The following is a 16,511-nucleotide window of genomic DNA, read 5'->3' on the forward strand; positions in this document are numbered from 1 at the left end:
CAAAGCAAACTACAACATAAGCATGAAGCTGAACTATCGTGTCAAGAAGGACACAGCACACAGCTAGACGCGTATCAAAATGAATTGTCTTTTGCAAACAGGTCTCCCCCACCTCTTCCCACCATTCACCCCCACCCCTCCCAACAAAAAAGTGTGAAGGCAAAAACAGAAGGCAAAGGATAAAGATGGTCGGTGATAAAAATTAGATACGCCTGATTCGGTCCGCGCTTCACTGAGCAGCGCGGCCCAGTTTGGTAGCTACCGGAATCCGCGCGAGTCTGCCTTGTACACGCGTCCACCAGCGATCGGACGCGCCTTTTTGCCGGACGCAAGGGTTGGCGCACAAGGAAGCTGCGCACGCAAAACAAATTCACCGCGAATTACGGCTTCTTGCACCTTTTCTGAACAAAGCACAGCATTTGATGATGGAGACGTGGCATGAGCGTGAAGTATCTTTTTGAGATCTTTTTGTTTTGTTGCTGTTATTTGTAGCCAACAAAAGTAAGCAAAACAAAAAAAAACAAGGGAGCCACAAAAAGTTGAACATCGTAAAACCAGCGTCACACATATGAAAACGACCAAAACCCCTAAATGGCAAAGAAGCGTTAGACGCGAGCGCGCGCGCGCGCGCGCCAACATTCGTTTCTTCATCGGGCGTGGAGCTGAAGTCGGGTTTTATTTTACCCTTTGGCTTATGGTTGTCACCCTTTTCTCCACCCCGATCACCGAGGCCGTTGCACTTGGTGGTTTGCTTGGCGAAGTTGGGCTCGGTTGGTTTCGAATGTTTCGATGTCAGTATTCTTCGCCTCCGCTTTGAACCGGCTCCAGCAACGAATCCCGGCAATGAATCCCTTTTTTCCTTGTTGCTGTCGCGAATCCACTGTCTGTCCTGGAAGTCAGGGATTACTTTATTGTCGTTTGTATGACCTCTTTCTTTTCACGACTACCCAAAACTACTCCTCATCCTCCCCCGTACGCTTTTCGCGGGGATGTCGAACGAGTTTGCTTAATGTATGAAATACTTGACAGCTTGAATGATTAGATTAATATTTAAATTTCGCCTCCTTGTGGACGTCTCGATGCGGTGGAATCGTTGGCGGAGATCAACCAAGCTTTGGAGTAGGTTGCTCAGGTACCGCAAGGTTTAAAACTCTTTAGAAAAGCGAATCAACCATGATTCCTTTTTCTTTTTCAAAATTGAGTCTCGTGCTTAAGGCTTCGTCAGAAAGGTGCGATGTGAAGACTGGCGTTGGTAATGCTTCTGGGATTTGGTGAAGCTAGAACGGATTGTTGGATGAGATCAACTGTCCACCCATCAAAAGCATCTGTTCGACAAGGCACAAGCAGCACGTATAGCAATAGCAGAGGATCATTCGATCTTCTAAATTATTCTGTAGTTTTTGAAGATTGTCTTAAGGTCTGAGTGAAAAGTATTGCAGTTTAATTAGGTTTTGAAGATAATTAGGCGTTTCATTAGTAACACAAAGACAAATAATTTTAAAATCTAAAATTTTTGGGAAAATAAATAACATTTTACAGCCAAATATTTTACGGAACATGATAAATTCATTCCTTTCGACAAGTATGCGTCTTTTTGAAAAAAAATCAATCTCCACATCATTCTCACGATAATTTGTTTTGTTGCAAGACTGCAAGCACACATTACCGATTATACGGCTCGTTTAGAACTCACACTTAAACCGTCACGTGCCTGTTTCGAATAAGGCAATCGTTGTAAGCTCTATGTTTTGCCGTGCACTTTTGCCAACCTGCAGAAGTTGATTCGATGAAAAATTTATTCGTATTTTACCACAAGATTTATGTTACGTTTCACGCCACTCATCGCGGAATAGAGAATGGATCGTGCTTCTGCACCGTATTTATTACACATAAAAACAATATTCATTCGCTTTTTTTTCATGATATTCGCACCTCAGCAAAGGGCACCTATTATACGCTCCAGCAATCGTTGCTTTGTGCAATTTGGTAGCGTGTCCGTATGATTGGAGTTAATAATTATGTTCGTGCTGTGGATACGCATCGGCTGGTAGGAATAATCCAAGCGTTACGCCGAAGCAACAATCTCAAGACGGTTGCAAAAGATAATCGTACACAAATGATGATGGTCTGTTTTAAGCTATGTCCGGTACGACACGGTAGAAATGATCGTTCGTTTGTTGTTTGGCGTTAATCCCCATTCGAAACTCGTTGACGGAATTTTGACCGTGGTGTGTAATTAACGAAGTGGTTTTCGAATCGAAAATTAAAGATTGTAAAACGGAAGGAAGTAAAAGTAAAGGGTTATTATATACCTACTAGACGAATGAATACATGGCCAGTTAGGGAACTATCCAATGCTTCAGGAAAGGACTATTCAGGAAATTTTATTATTCTTAATTTGCACTGTTAAAAACCTTATGTCACCGATAGTGTTAATAATAATATGAAGCAACAAAGGTAAGCGATCTCCAGCCTGAGTCTGAGGTTTTGGATTCTTTCTACTCTCTAGGGGTTCGGCCTTACCATCTCACATTACTCGGAGTGTGGCAATAATAATGAAACATCATTCCCTATACGACGAATATACAGCCTTTGGAAGTATGAAGGTCTAGAAACATGATAATATCCACAATATTACTTGATGCCGGGAGTTTGAGCCATTCACGCGATCATCATTCTGCAGCGATCGCAAGCAAAGGTTTCAGGACGTGAAAGATATATTCTCTGGAAAAGAGTTGTATCAAGCAAGTCAGACAGATGACACGCACATAGGTCCTGTCCCTGGCATAACTTGTCCCAATACTCGACCGAACCCGATACAACGCCTTCACACATTCCCAACCCTCTCGTGATCCCTCCCTTCCGACGTGTTCTCGACTCGACGGTGTCGACGCAGCAGGAGCATAAATAACTAATGATACTTTGTTTAGCGAAACACCCAATTAATCATTGGGCTGTCGAGGGTCGTTTCGTCTCGGTGGACGAAAAATAAAAAATATTGAGCCTTCGTCGTAACGGAGGATACCCGACGTCGTCCGTCTACGACATGTAGCAGTTTCCAATCTTTTTTCTTTTGCCCCTGTTTTGTGGTATGTTCCTTTTTCCGCACACATTAGCATTTGTGATGGCGTCCAGTCTGCCGGGTTTGTAATGCTGCTGGGCTAGTCGCTTGAATATCCTGAGCGTATTGAGATGGGTCGTGTGGGCAACCGGTCGTGTTCGTGTACGATCGTTTCCAGAAGCCTTCACAAAGATCATTATCTCGCCCAAGATTGACAACATTGTAGACCGGGTGAAAGATTGGGTGAGCGTCGTGTACCGAAATTAGGCGCGAAATGTGGTTTCATCGTTCGTGTTCCAAACAAATACAAGAAATCGACCAGGATGAAAGATTTTCGTATGCTTAGCATTAAGAATTGTCGATCATTAGGTCTTTACAATTTCTAAGAGATTGATTAAGATGAGCACAATAATTTTAAAACTAAAAAAATCTAATAATTTCCTCGCACACACAAAACAAATAGATAAAATTAGTTCAAAAATTACTTAAAAGACGGGAGAGATAATCTGTTCCAAAGCACTGAAAACTTCTTCCCCACACGTGTATTATCATTTTTGCTCCGATAGCTTTGTTCTTTGTTTCTCGCAATTTGTCTCTAATTTCTAATTTTGAATTTGATGCGATACATCCGCACAGGTGGTGGCAAAACACTTCACGCTACGTGATGCATTTTTAATTTCATTTCTGCCCCAGCCTTGGAGTTACAAAACAACACAAAACCTTAAACGAAACGAAGAAAAATTGCGCAATTTTGCGGCAAGCTTTCACCGCGGATGTAGAACAAAATTTAAAATTAAGCTTTTTTAACGCTTCCAGTGCTGGTCGTGATTACCTTTGATGCTAGCCCAAACGAAGGTGCCGCATTTAACACAGCTTCAAAGCTGGTAGAACGAAAGATTTAAATGCTTTCATCCCAACCGCGTGGCTTACGACTAATCAAAAGAAAATATCTACACGAACACCGAAAATACTTCCAGCACAACAAAAAATTAAAAAAAATAAATTAGAAAAATACCAACAGATTGCGAGAAAAAGCACCACCCCATTCCCAGCAGGAAAGTCCCAAAAAAGAGCGAACGAAGTATTAAGAATAATGTAACGTAAAGAGCCACCGTAAGAAAGTTCAATCGGTTCGTTTTCGGTAGCACAAAAACGGAAAAAAGGCTTATGAGTTGAGTGGATTTTTTTTGTGATCAAATTTAGGCCAAATAACACAGAAAAAATTACTCATCGCAAAACAAAAAACAAAATAAAAACGATGATAATACGATGCCAAAACAAAATAGTATAAGAACCAACCGGAGCAGTTCATCAAATGCCTCCGGGCGAAACGGATCCGAAAATCTTTTCGGAGAGTTATGGTGCAGTGACCGGCTTTACGGGTTCGCGGTTACAGCTACAGGTAGGTAAGATAATTATTTTTCCCTCCGAGAAGGGAAAAAAGCCTTTCTAAAGTGGTTCCACTTCTACTCCACACAACCAAACTGGAGCGTCAAACGTCAGCCTGGTGTGAAAAGCAGCAGCAAAAAGAAAATGATTTCTCGGGAGAGCTTTTGGTGGGACAACGAAGAAAACACTTGACTGGGGAAGGGGGTCGCCATTTTGTGTGTGTGTGTACCTTCTATCAAACAAGTACACGCCACGATCGCGTTGATTGCCGGAGGGCTTGTGATAATCGAGAAGGTGATTTTCAGCTTTGCTTTACTTTTAAGTTGCTTTTGATGGAATGGAAGCATTGTTTGGATGCTTGTTTTCTAGAGTTCGAAGATTAACTGAAAGCTTGTTAATCGCTCGAAAGTTGTGTTGAATAAACTGCGTTACTGTAAAAATCTAATCACACTGTGACAAACATTTCCGACAAGGAAGTGAGATGTGAAATCCAACTAAACAATGGTTAATAATTCATCATTTTATAAATTTTGCTAAATTACTTAAAAAAAGGCTAAGGAAAAAGGCCTTAGAAGATTGGCAAATTTATTCATTTTTTTAAATTATTCTTAATTCTTTTTTTGTTTAAAGCATTGTTTGAGTAAAAAGAAACTTAGTTCAACCAATTCGCATCAAAATAAATCAATTTTTAAAATTTTGCTAAATTTCCCAAAAAAAAACCAAGGCTAACCCCTTAGGAAATTTTCGGGTTTTCAGATTTTTTTTTATTTTTTTCTTATTTTTTATACTTTCTTCTATTTCAAGCATTATTTGAGTGAAGAGAAACTTATTCCAACCAATTCGCATCAAAATAAATCAATTTTTAAAATTTTGCTAAATTTCCCCAAAAAAAACCAAGGCTAACCCCTTAGGAAATTTTCGAGTTTTCAGATTTTTTTTATTTTTTTCTTATTTTTTATGCTTTCTTCTATTTAAAGCATTATTTGAGTGAAGAGAAACTTATTCCAACCAATTCGCATCAAAATAAATCAATTTTTCAAATTTTGCTAAATTTCCCAAAAAAACCAAGGCTAACCCCTTAGGAATTTTTCGGGTTTTCGATTTTTTCTATTTGTTTCTTATTTTTTATGCTTTCTTCTATTTAAAGCATTATTTGAGTGAAAAGAAACTTATTCCAACCAATTCGCATCAAAATAAATCAATTTATAAAATTTTGCTAAATTTCCCAAAAAAAACCAAGGCCTTGGAAATTTTCGAGTTTTCAGATTTTTTTTTATTTTTTTCTTATTTTTTATGCTTTCTTCTATTTAAAGCATTATTTGAGTGAAAAGAAACTTATTCCAACCAATTCGCATCAAAATAAATCAATTTTTAAAATTTTGCCAAATTTCCCAAAAAAAAACCAAGGCTAACCCCTTAGGAAATTTTCGGGTTTTCAGATTGCTTTTATTTTTTTCTTGTTTTTTATGCTTTCTTCTATTTAAAGCATTATTTGAGTGAAAAGAAACTTATTCCAACCAATTCGCATCAAAATAAATCAATTTTTAAAATTTTGCTAAATTTCCCAAAAAAAGGCCTAACGCCTTAGGAAATTTTCAAGTTTTCAGATTTTTTTTATTTTTTTCTTATTTTTTATGCTTTCTTCTATTTCAAGCATTATTTGAGTGAAGAGAAACTTAGTTCAACCAATTCGCATCAAACAAAATCAATTTTTAAAATTTTGCTAAATTTCCCAAAAAAAAACCAAGGCTGTAGCCTTAGGAAATTTTCGAGTTTTTAGATTTTTTTTTAATTTTTTTCTTATTTTTTATTTCTATATTATTCAGAGCATTATTTGAGTAAAAAGAAACTTATTCCAACCAATTCGCATCAAAATAAATCAAATTTTTAAAATTTTACTAAATTTCCCAAAAAGAGGCTGTATCCTTAGCGTAAAAAATAAATCGATTATTCTTTAAATAAACTTTATTTACACTCATTTACCTTCTTCTAGCAATTATCACGTCATTCAAAATAAAACTTTTTTTTCTGCACAATTTTTTTTTTCTTTACAAATGATACAAAGTATTACGAACTACAATAAAACTGCATCAAGTTCACGGCAACCTAATGATTGCAGGAAGCAGTTTCAGAAAAGACAGAAAACTACCAATTTTCTTCGGTCATACTGAACATGCTTCTGGTGTTTGCATCCCGAAGCATCATATTTTGGTTGCTCATCTTTCCGAAGGCACTGAAGCGTCTTCCGACGACTGGTTGGATCGGATAATACGCTGTAATGCCACGGTTTAAGCCCTTCCAAACTCACAAAACCAATCGCTCCCCGTCCGGTCGGATGGCAGATTTGAAAAGGAAGGCAACGATCGTACCCATTCCACAGTTAACTACAACTCGTCAGGGTCACTGTACGAGTTGTGGCCTTCGAGTTTTTGCCTTCGACGAGCCCTTCAACCTCTGCATCGTCCACCGTCATTTTCTTAAGCAAAGAGTAAGAATTTTCTTCTCCCGAAGGGCTAAGCTATGGGTGAGATAGGAGCGGAAGAGGGAGGAAATAAGGGAACCACGTACCCAGCGCGTAACTTATGTGTGTTCTGTTCCGTTCGCCCGCACTCTTCCGTGGCCAATTGCATTAGGGAGCGAACCCTTCACAGGGTGAGAAAGAGGGAGAAAAAAAAACATGTAACACCGAATCGGCAAATAATAGGGCCGCGTAACGAACCGACCCACGGGTGGGAAATGAGGTACGCTCAAATTAACTTTTTGCTTTTCCGCTTTTTGAGCTCCCATCTGGACCGGGCACTTGTGCCCTTCGAAAGCCCTTCCGATTCGTATCGGATGGCTGTGCCTGCGATGACAAAATGAGTGCGTCCCTCCCGACCAGATGGGGAGTTTGGCTTGGTTGGCTGGATGGTAGGATTAAGACGGATGGATGCAGACACACGAAGGTGAGTTTAAAACCGGTAGCTTAATCGGCTTCAACAACTGCTTCGAAGCTGCACGGAACGGTGGCATGAGACATGGGGTCGAATTTGTGTACAGTTTGTTGTTAATCTTTCTTCTTACCTTTTTGAGGCGTTTTTTTTACGAACTTGCCAGACACACATTCGCAAAACACCTTGGAGAGCCAAAAAGGACAAGTGAAGAAGTCGGGTTTTGCAATGGAAAGCAAAAGAATAATAAAAACACCCTCGAAGCGATTCGTATCGTGTGGAGATCCTTCCAATGGATGAAGACAACCAGACGTCGGATGATGTTGGTCAGTCGAAAGAAACGCGCGCAATCAGCGATCCTTTGGAGTTTTATGGCGAATATCTCGTATTTTACTTTTCCTTTTGTATCTTTAGTTGTTTTACTGCTGATATGTACAGAGAACAACAACTATTTTCGCAGAGGTTTAATATTCTTTTATGTTAAATGTATATAAGTAAGAGTTTATTTTATTCATCTGAGATTAAAATTTAGATTAAGATCAACATTTTAAGATTAGAAGTGTAAGGCTTAAATTTCTTCACCCAACATCGTGCTTAATCTGCTATCGCTGATGTGAAGAAAAGCGAGCAAAAACGGAAGCCCACTGTACCAGTCACGATCAGCTCGACCCCCGCTAGGTAATGGATGGATTTGTGCTTCTTGATTTACGTTACCACCATTACGGCAGACACCGATTATTGTGCCCACAGTGGACATACATAAACAATGAAACCACTCACAAAAACCAGTCGCAAACATTTGTGGTTCACTTTTTATCGAGCAGCAACAGTTGCCAGCTGGAAATCGTCCGCTTCTAATGCTGGCTTCGATCATGGCGCCGCCACGCCAGGGGTGAAAAAACAATGCGCTAAATCGCCGCGAGACAAAATGCAAAACCCCCACTTACCGGTGCGCAGCAAAGTGACAACGTATTTGTGAAACATTATGCAAATACTTAATTTTATTAGCTTTAAAAGCACCCATTAAGCTCGCTCTCTCCATTCGCTTTCGGCGAAACGTGGTTTAAATTGATCCGTAAGGATACTTCTGACGAAAATCATCACGCTTTAAGCATTTATGGGCAGAAACAGGGTATTTAGTAGTTGTCCACTCTACTGGACCGTAAAATCTTCTGCACCTCGATGCACTCAGGTAGGATGTTGGTTGGGTGTCGGTGGTAATCTTTTATGGTGACATTTTTCATGCAGTAAACAATACCAACCACTCTGTGTGCTTAACGTGATAACTTTGCAATGAATGTTGATTGCATTATGTGTTCATTTGCGGGGCAACGAAATGCAAATAAGGCACCGAACGTGACGGAAGGAAGCTGAACTGCATCCATTTCTACGTACGATTGTTTTTACAATGATCTTAACGAGTTGGGCGTTATGATGCATTCTTGTTTTATGAACAATTGAATTGTAATTCATGCAAACAAAAGCACACTTTTAACGATTTTAATGCTTCGTTGTTATGCCCCATTGAAGTGTCATATAATTCTTTCCTCCGTTAGAAATGAGGTCATCACAAGATATACACAAAGGAGCGTATACTTCCCCCTCTTTCGTACAGCTTAGCTATCAGCTTAGTCTTGAAGTCGAGATGCACTAGCGAAGGGACAAGATGATGTACTGTAATCAACGATCAGCAATAAACGAATACATTGATTGCATCCACTCACATTCTTCACCTTTCTTTTAAACTCAGTTTAAGGAACGTAAGCAACATAAAAGAAAAAGCTTACAAAACCCGCCAAACCCCCAACTTGACGAGTGATTTGTTTATCAATTTCCACACGAGTGAAAGTAGCACGCGGCTTTTGGGATGGGTTGAGCGCTAAGATGGCGAACCTCAACATTCGCAAGGCCTTGCGCGTTTGTTCGTCAGTGTGTGTGTGTGTGTGTTTTTATTTGTTTGTTCGCGTTTGTTTGCCTTGGAACCCCTTATAAATCCCACCACCGAACGGTTGCTAATTGATTGTATACACACGCCCGTCAATCAGTGGACCCCATTCGGCGAGCTTGCGATTTTGCATGACGTTTTTTGCTTCCCGTTGCGCAACGGCCAACCAAATCCGATTTCTAGTGTGGTTACGATCGGTTCCGACTTCTATGCATGTGGGTTTTAGAGGCCAGAATTTGTTATTGATATTGTTTTCTAGCGCTTTCAGCAAATGCAACGATTGGAATGTGGTGTGGCCTTGATCATGCGATAGGGTACGATATTTGGAATGATGTTTGATATAAATGAAATACAATGTTTGAATTATTATTTTATTTTGATACGTTGAAACAATTTCAAATTATGTTGACTAGGTATATAAAAGATAATTTATTAAGAAATGGATTAATTATGACATTTCAAAACAAAATCAAAAAGAAAACTAACAACCAGGGGATAACTGCTGAGCTGTGGGTATGGTGGGACTTGATAGGGATCATTTATTATGAGTTACATTAAAATTGTCTTGTCACCTTTATTGACTTTATCGATTATATCGATTGTCGCCTTTATCGAATGTATCGTTTGGATGGGCAATAATTCTTATTCAGCGTGATATTTTAGCTATTAGTTAAAAACTTATAGAAAAAATTTGCTCGTTGAAAAAACATTTCAGATTTCATGTAATTCTAGTCGAATATATATTTTTTTAATTTTTTTTAAGACTTATTAGGCGTGCTTTGTATTCTCACTCGTAAAACCCATCCAAAATCTTCTACACCAACTCGTCACCTTGTTGATCGTGTTACCTGCCCTTCCTTCTGTTTCCCAAGTGGACATGCGTATCGTGTTGCCGAACGAAGAAAACAAGAGTGAATAGTTTATGTATTTCGGTAGCCTAGCGACGTCTTAATGATCACATTCATTAGCACCGAATGGCCACCGGTTGAGCACTGTACGCATCCAAGCCAAATGGACATTCGAACGATCGTAACCACGATTCAGACGGATTTCAAACCATGCTCAGATCCCCGAAGCGTCGGAAGCGTCGAAATTAAACGAACAAACATTCAAACTTCCAAACTCGCAAACGAAAAAAAAACACACGAACAAACCAACATAACGAACACTTAATTGTGGACTCAAACAAATGTCTACCGTTTTTAACCTGTCTGCCACCAAATAGCCCAGCTGCCGAAACGTAACATGCTGCCGAAGCAGAGAGAGAGAGGAAAAGCAACTTGTGTGCATACACAAAATACGGTAGCCATCGACGGGACAGCCAAATAGGGCTCCACTAAGCTCCTTTTTTACCCGGCAGCCCGGGATCGCGGCAACAAATTCCGGTAGCGTCAATAAATTAGCGGATTTTCGGCAGCTTTAAGCGTCTTGTCTGCGCTTGTTGTGCGTATCCTGTGCAGTAGAATGCCATTCGGGTGCCAGCTTGCTGGCATGTAACAACATTTTGAGTAAAGTTTTTCATATCCTACCAGTAACGTTCAAAATTGTGAGAATATTTCAAGAGTTTCTGTCCGTAATTTTTTAGATTGTGTATAAAGCTTGCTTGAAACGTTGTCCTGTTTGTAGTTTTAAAAGTTATGTTCAGTAAATTTAAAAATACTCATAATTCACTCCAATATAGTTGATAGTTGATTGAATTCTTCAATTCTATATCATTTGGTTACCTTTGAATAAAAATTCAATTATTCTCCATTAAAAACATGGATTGCACGAATATCTTTATGTTCCTTGATCCACATTGAACGATCTTCATGCGTAAAGAATGATATTACACCAACTCGTAATCAAGGCCACCACCATCCGTAACTGATCAGTTGAATCAGAAGATCAAGAAGTTTGGATGCATTGCATGGAATCGAGGGACTTGTATCTGTAGACGATCTGTGCAACTTCGTGCAGAAGACGCTATTCTGCCTGCAACCTTGAAAATCCGCGTGGCATAATCCGTGGGTGGGAGTTTCTGAGACGACTTGCCACAAGCAAAGATCCCTCGATCGTTGCGTGTTCTTTGTGCAGTTGGAAAGTGTATGCAAGCCTGGTTACAAACCTGGCAAAGTAGAGTATAATATTGCAATCTATTTTTAGTGGCCGCTCATGTACATTCAACCGGCAAATCGAGCACCGAACTGGAAAATTCCGTTGCGATCGGCAGAAAGTAAAGTACTGTACACGCCTCCACTGAACATTCGCTGCTTGGCAGTGCGGTTTTGCTTGGCTGTTCAGAGTATATGGGGCGGCAAGCTGCACCCTGAAACTCATTCCGATCATGAATAATGGAATCGTCGTCCTAACACCCGGCCGACATCTTCGCACAATCGACGATCTGGCGCTGATGGCGGCGAATAATGGAATGCGCTTTCCTGCGCGTGAATTATGACGGCGTGAGGCCAATGTCATAAATTAAGGAATTATTGTCCCCACAAGTTGTGGCCTGAAATGATGGGGAATTCACGAACAGTCTGCTTACGCAGGAGAGGATTCACCGACCGAGGGGAGTGCAAGTGCATGTGTCAACAAGCGTATTCATCAATGTGGGCTGCCATGCGTGAAAGAGGCTGTGCTTCCGAAGGCTTTTTTATGTAGATTCGCGCGTAATTTGATCCGTATCGTTTCGGGTAGTTAACGGGTTTTGCTAATGATACGTTTGATACCATCATCGACCATGGACGACAAGGATTAGGTGCACGAGCTTGAGCCGGTGTTGAGTTTCAAATGCCACAAACAAGTTCATCCATTCGGTTCACAAATTTCAGTTTCAATCGGACACCAGGAAATTTTTGCTTTAGGAGTTACTATTTTGATAAAGTGCATATTAATGTTTGTTCTTTTGAATATAGGTTTTTTACAAGCAATTTTCATGGTTTATGTTTCAAGCTCTTGTTTTAATATTTATTTAGAATTTTGATATTACTTTTAAAATAACTTAAATCATAAAAAAGAAGATGAATTTCTCAATTATGAATTGCACAGATTTATGTTTGAAGCTCTGAGTGAAGATGCTTTCTTCAACTTACATATGATCTTACCACACTTAAAAAACATGTTGAGAAGAAAATATGACTCTAGGCTTCTCCCAGCTGTGAGGCTAAAAGTCATCGGATAACGTAACATGGCAAACCATACTGTTAAGGGAAAGATTTATAACGCTGGGTTCATAAATGTAGGTATAAATTGTCCTGACAGCCATGCCAGCTTACCACTTTTAGCTGTTTTGCAATGTTCTAAAAATACAAACATTCCTTTCAATCGGATTCCGTAGAAACAACCCGTTTTTTTGCGGTACAGCATAGCAATGCGTTGCAGTAAATCAGTGAAAAACGCCTTCCCTTGGCTAGTGCCACGATCATACCGGCTTGATGTACGTGATTTCGGTTGATGAACGTTCGTGGAATTGTGTGCAAGGGTCCCTCGATACGGGATGGCTGAGGGAAAGAGAGAAAACTATGCTCCACTACACTAGGACGAGGAAGTTCTGGAATGGAATGTTTCGAAAATGGCACAATAAATCGTGCCCCAGGGAATTGGCCTTTGCACTCTAGCAAAATTACCGGGGAGTAGCTAATTTTAACCATTATTCGCTGCATCTGCATGCATTTCGTTTCGGTATGCTCCTGATGCACTTGGGACACGTTTCAAGACGAAGCAAAGGCAATCTCCCCACGGAACTTTAAGGTAAGTTATGGGGAAATTTGATGTGAATAAACAAAACAGCAACAGAATGAATTCTAAATATCAATGCCTAATAATAATGCTATAATTTACTACATTAAATAGTATGAACAAACATACGGTAATAGAATTGAACTTTTGAGCACCCGATATTGTGTCCTTACTGCGATCGTAGTTGTTAAAGTTTTACTGCAGAATGCAGTTCACCTTGAACAACGAACAATCGCCGCTGTCTTTCTCTGGCTTATAGTAATCCAGACCCCAATGACTCCCGCTTATTGCTAGCATCACGAGTCATGCTGCCCACAGCTCTCTACTATCTACGGTAAGCAATAAAATCACAGCCTTATATGTACCATGATACAAAAAAAATCTATTTATTGAGTTCGGTTTACGATCCCGGTACCCTTACTTCGTAGTGATTACTCTGCCTTTAAAGTGTACATTTACAGAGCTGCACGAATTAATCCACTCACAGGAAGCCATCCCACAGGTTAGCAATTGTTAGCAACAGTATTTGAGTCTTGGGTCGGTTCCATTCCACGCCGCATAAAAGGCGGATTCGTTTGTGATGAGCACGCTGAGTGGTGCGCCTTTAAACGCAAACGATGGGTTTTAAATTTCAATCCCAGCCCAACGTGGTGGGCCAGTTTCATGTGTAACCGCAATTGTTGAGCTTTTGCCCGTCACGCGACCACCACCACCACCACCACCATCCCATCTTCCGGTGGAGGCCTGCGGCAAAGAAAATAGTACCATCTGTACGCGAAAGGACTGGTTCCTGAGTACCCGCGGGCCGCGGTCAGTAATCTTTCGCGCGTTGCTTCTATCCGCGATGCGCGGGTTCATCAACCTACGAGCGTCGTCTGCCAAACCGGGGTGGCGCGTTCCTGTTTCAGCTGGAACTAATCATGTGTACATCGCGGGCTCAGAGCGAATTGCGGTCGTGTTTGAGAATTTATTAAGAAGAAGAAATGAGAGAATACGCACACCCTCCATACCGCCCGGTTCTTCCATTGTAAACCCCCGCAAACAGAAGAAGGCGAAAAAAAAGATTTAAAAACACACCTTCCGCTAAGACATGATGCGTAGATATTGTGCGTTCGCATACGCATAAGAGAACCAGAACTTATGCGTCGTTTTCCCTTTGCGCTAGACGAACATAGAAGCAAAGAAGAAAACGGAGATGTAATCTTCGTCACAGCAGAAGATCGCGCCCGTCTCCAGTTTCTGCTCGCTGTTTCATATCGATGCTCATGAATTAAGAGGAAAGAAAGCATTCCGTTTTGCAAAACAAGAAACAAAAAGATGCTATCAAGTTCGGTGTTAACGATCTCGTTTATGATCGTCGTTACGATTTGTTTCGGATCGTTGAATTTGGAACGTTGCTGGAAAGTGTGTGAAAGAGACACGGACGCTTGGAGTAAGGGTATTGGGATGGGATGGGTGCAGAATACAGGTCGGGTGAGCTACGGACCCATGCTACGCGTTCGGCTGATGACCCCAGTACCAATGAAGCCACCAATCAAACGTTGGCTGTAATTTAGCTCTTGAGTAATTAGGACAATCATTTTCTTTTACGCACTCGGGTCGTGGCGGTCACAAATACGATTCTTTGATGGTACTTACCCACGATATGGGCAGCCAAAATCAAATGGTTTGTTGACTGTACCACACAACATTGTTGATTTTTGTTTTCAATTTCTCTTGTTGATTTTTTTTCTCTAGCGTATGGTTCACATTTGTCCGCCATCGTTCAATTCCAATTATGCCCAGGAAACGAAGTTCGCAATAGACGAATGCGGGAATTGGGATAGTGATTTTTGGGCTTTTTATTTACATCCACGCTACACACTAGTCACCGGCAAAACCATTCCATTGATCATGGGTCAATGTAACGAGAGAGTAAACCTAACGGATCGGCTGCCAGTACTCAAGCACATCGGCGTACTTTTTGCGTTCTAAAATCGAGATAAAGAAGCAATATTTAGTGATAATTCGAATGCTTTTCTCATAAACGAATCAGTCATAGCTGTTACTAACCAGGCGTAGGGAAATCTTCCGGATGCAATTCGATGTAGTGACGGAGGGTGGCATCTTTCTCGGCAAAGTAAGCGTTACGCCACTTGTCAACCATGGTGGCCGCTGCACCAACCGCTAGCATCGCTGCAATATGCTTCTGTATACCTGTCGAAAGACGATTGCCAACCGGGAGATTAGAGATTCATTCCACCATCGGAACGTTACATCACAACCACTTTGTGTACACATTACCGCTGAAAGCTGGACGACCGGTTCCATAGTTGACGTAGCAGGCACCAAGGAATCCAAACGCACCACCCACCAGTGGGGCCCACTTGTCGTGCAGCCAGGTTTTCGAGAACGAACCCGAAAGCAATTCCTGGGGAGTTTTTCCACCGTACATTTTTGTTTTCCGTGTGTCCGATGCGGATTTTTTCGTGCCGATCGACCCAAAACACCGTTTGACGCAAAATGCCAAACACAGCTGACAGCTAGAGCGTGTGTGGCGCGTGGTTAGTATGTGGCGTTCAATACTGTGCCGTTATGCTCAAATCGAATTTTCAATGTGCTATAATGGAACGTGCTATAAAAGTCGTTATTTTCCGGAAAGTTTAATTTTTCTCCGGTTTGAGATTTAAACATTCAATTTCGTCTTTTTAAGCTGATTATCATTTACAAATAAATTTCATTTATATTCAATTGATTACGTTCATGTTTTAGAAATAGAAATAATATTGAGCAAAAATATGTAAATTCGCGCCAATTCTCATTCGGATACTACACCCTACAACAGCTAATATTGAGAAAAATTGCTCTGTATACGTTGTTTTGTCTCCGCAAAGTTTGCGCTGATCTCATAACCTATCACATGATCATCGTAGTGGCTGCAATTTGCTAGTCATCAACACAATTAACTGGCTATGGAAGATTTCGTGGTGCCAACAAAAAATTACGTTGTACCAGCAAACATTCACTTAGACTGTAATCTTTTAAGTGGGATGGGAATTCTATAAGAATACTGTTGACTTTTTTCCACGAGTGACCTTTTCCAAACCGCCCGAAGCATGATCAGGTACTGTTGAACTCACTTATTTTCCATCGGACATGGACTATCTACGAAAGGCACTACCGGACAATCTCCAGTATTTTCTTCACCTTTTTTTTCTTCAGCGCATCTTTCAATAACGCTGAGCAAGGCCAATAGGGCAACGTTTTCTATCAACCGATCGTTTACGGCGAGGATCATCGTTGCACTTTGGACCAGAGAATCCGCTCGAAGTCATATGTCTGATGAGACTGATTCACTTCCAAGATAGCCGGCTTCGGTTGATCTCACATGATCGTTCCGGAACGCGACTAGCCCAACCTATCACATCCGTGTGCATTCGCCGACTGAACTCATGTCTTATCAATTTAATTAATGGTTAGTCCTGGA

At 40.7% G+C, this 16,511-nt stretch overlaps 1 protein-coding gene across 1 annotated transcript; it reads right to left on the bottom strand.

The window, feature by feature from the left end:
- Positions 1-14,862: 14,862 nt before the first annotated feature.
- Positions 14,863-15,547, bottom strand: LOC125764767 (NADH dehydrogenase [ubiquinone] 1 subunit C2). The gene is made up of 3 exons (XM_049429346.1): positions 15,329-15,547; positions 15,098-15,241; positions 14,863-15,015 (listed from the first exon to the last, which is right to left on the bottom strand). Exons 1-3 carry the CDS (start codon positions 15,477-15,479, stop codon positions 14,966-14,968), a joined length of 345 nt encoding a protein of 114 aa, XP_049285303.1. The 5' UTR covers positions 15,480-15,547; the 3' UTR covers positions 14,863-14,965.
- Positions 15,548-16,511: the final 964 nt, after the last annotated feature.

Source organism: Anopheles funestus, chromosome 2RL, assembly GCF_943734845.2.
Source record: "Anopheles funestus chromosome 2RL, idAnoFuneDA-416_04, whole genome shotgun sequence".
In the NCBI taxonomy this organism is placed as follows: domain Eukaryota; kingdom Metazoa; phylum Arthropoda; class Insecta; order Diptera; family Culicidae; genus Anopheles; species Anopheles funestus.

What these genes read in the sequence shown, in the direction of transcription:
- LOC125764767 (XM_049429346.1), bottom strand. Translation starts at nt 15,479, where the DNA reads ATGTACGGTGGAAAAACTCCCCAGGAATTGCTTTCGGGTTCGTTCTCG. An exon ending in CGGTCGTCCAGCTTTCAGCG is followed by an intron (nt 15,242 to 15,328) that starts GTAATGTGTACA and finishes GTCTTTCGACAG; the next exon opens with GTATACAGAAGCATATTGCA. An exon ending in GGAAGATTTCCCTACGCCTG is followed by an intron (nt 15,016 to 15,097) that starts GTTAGTAACAGC and finishes TCTCGATTTTAG; the next exon opens with AACGCAAAAAGTACGCCGAT.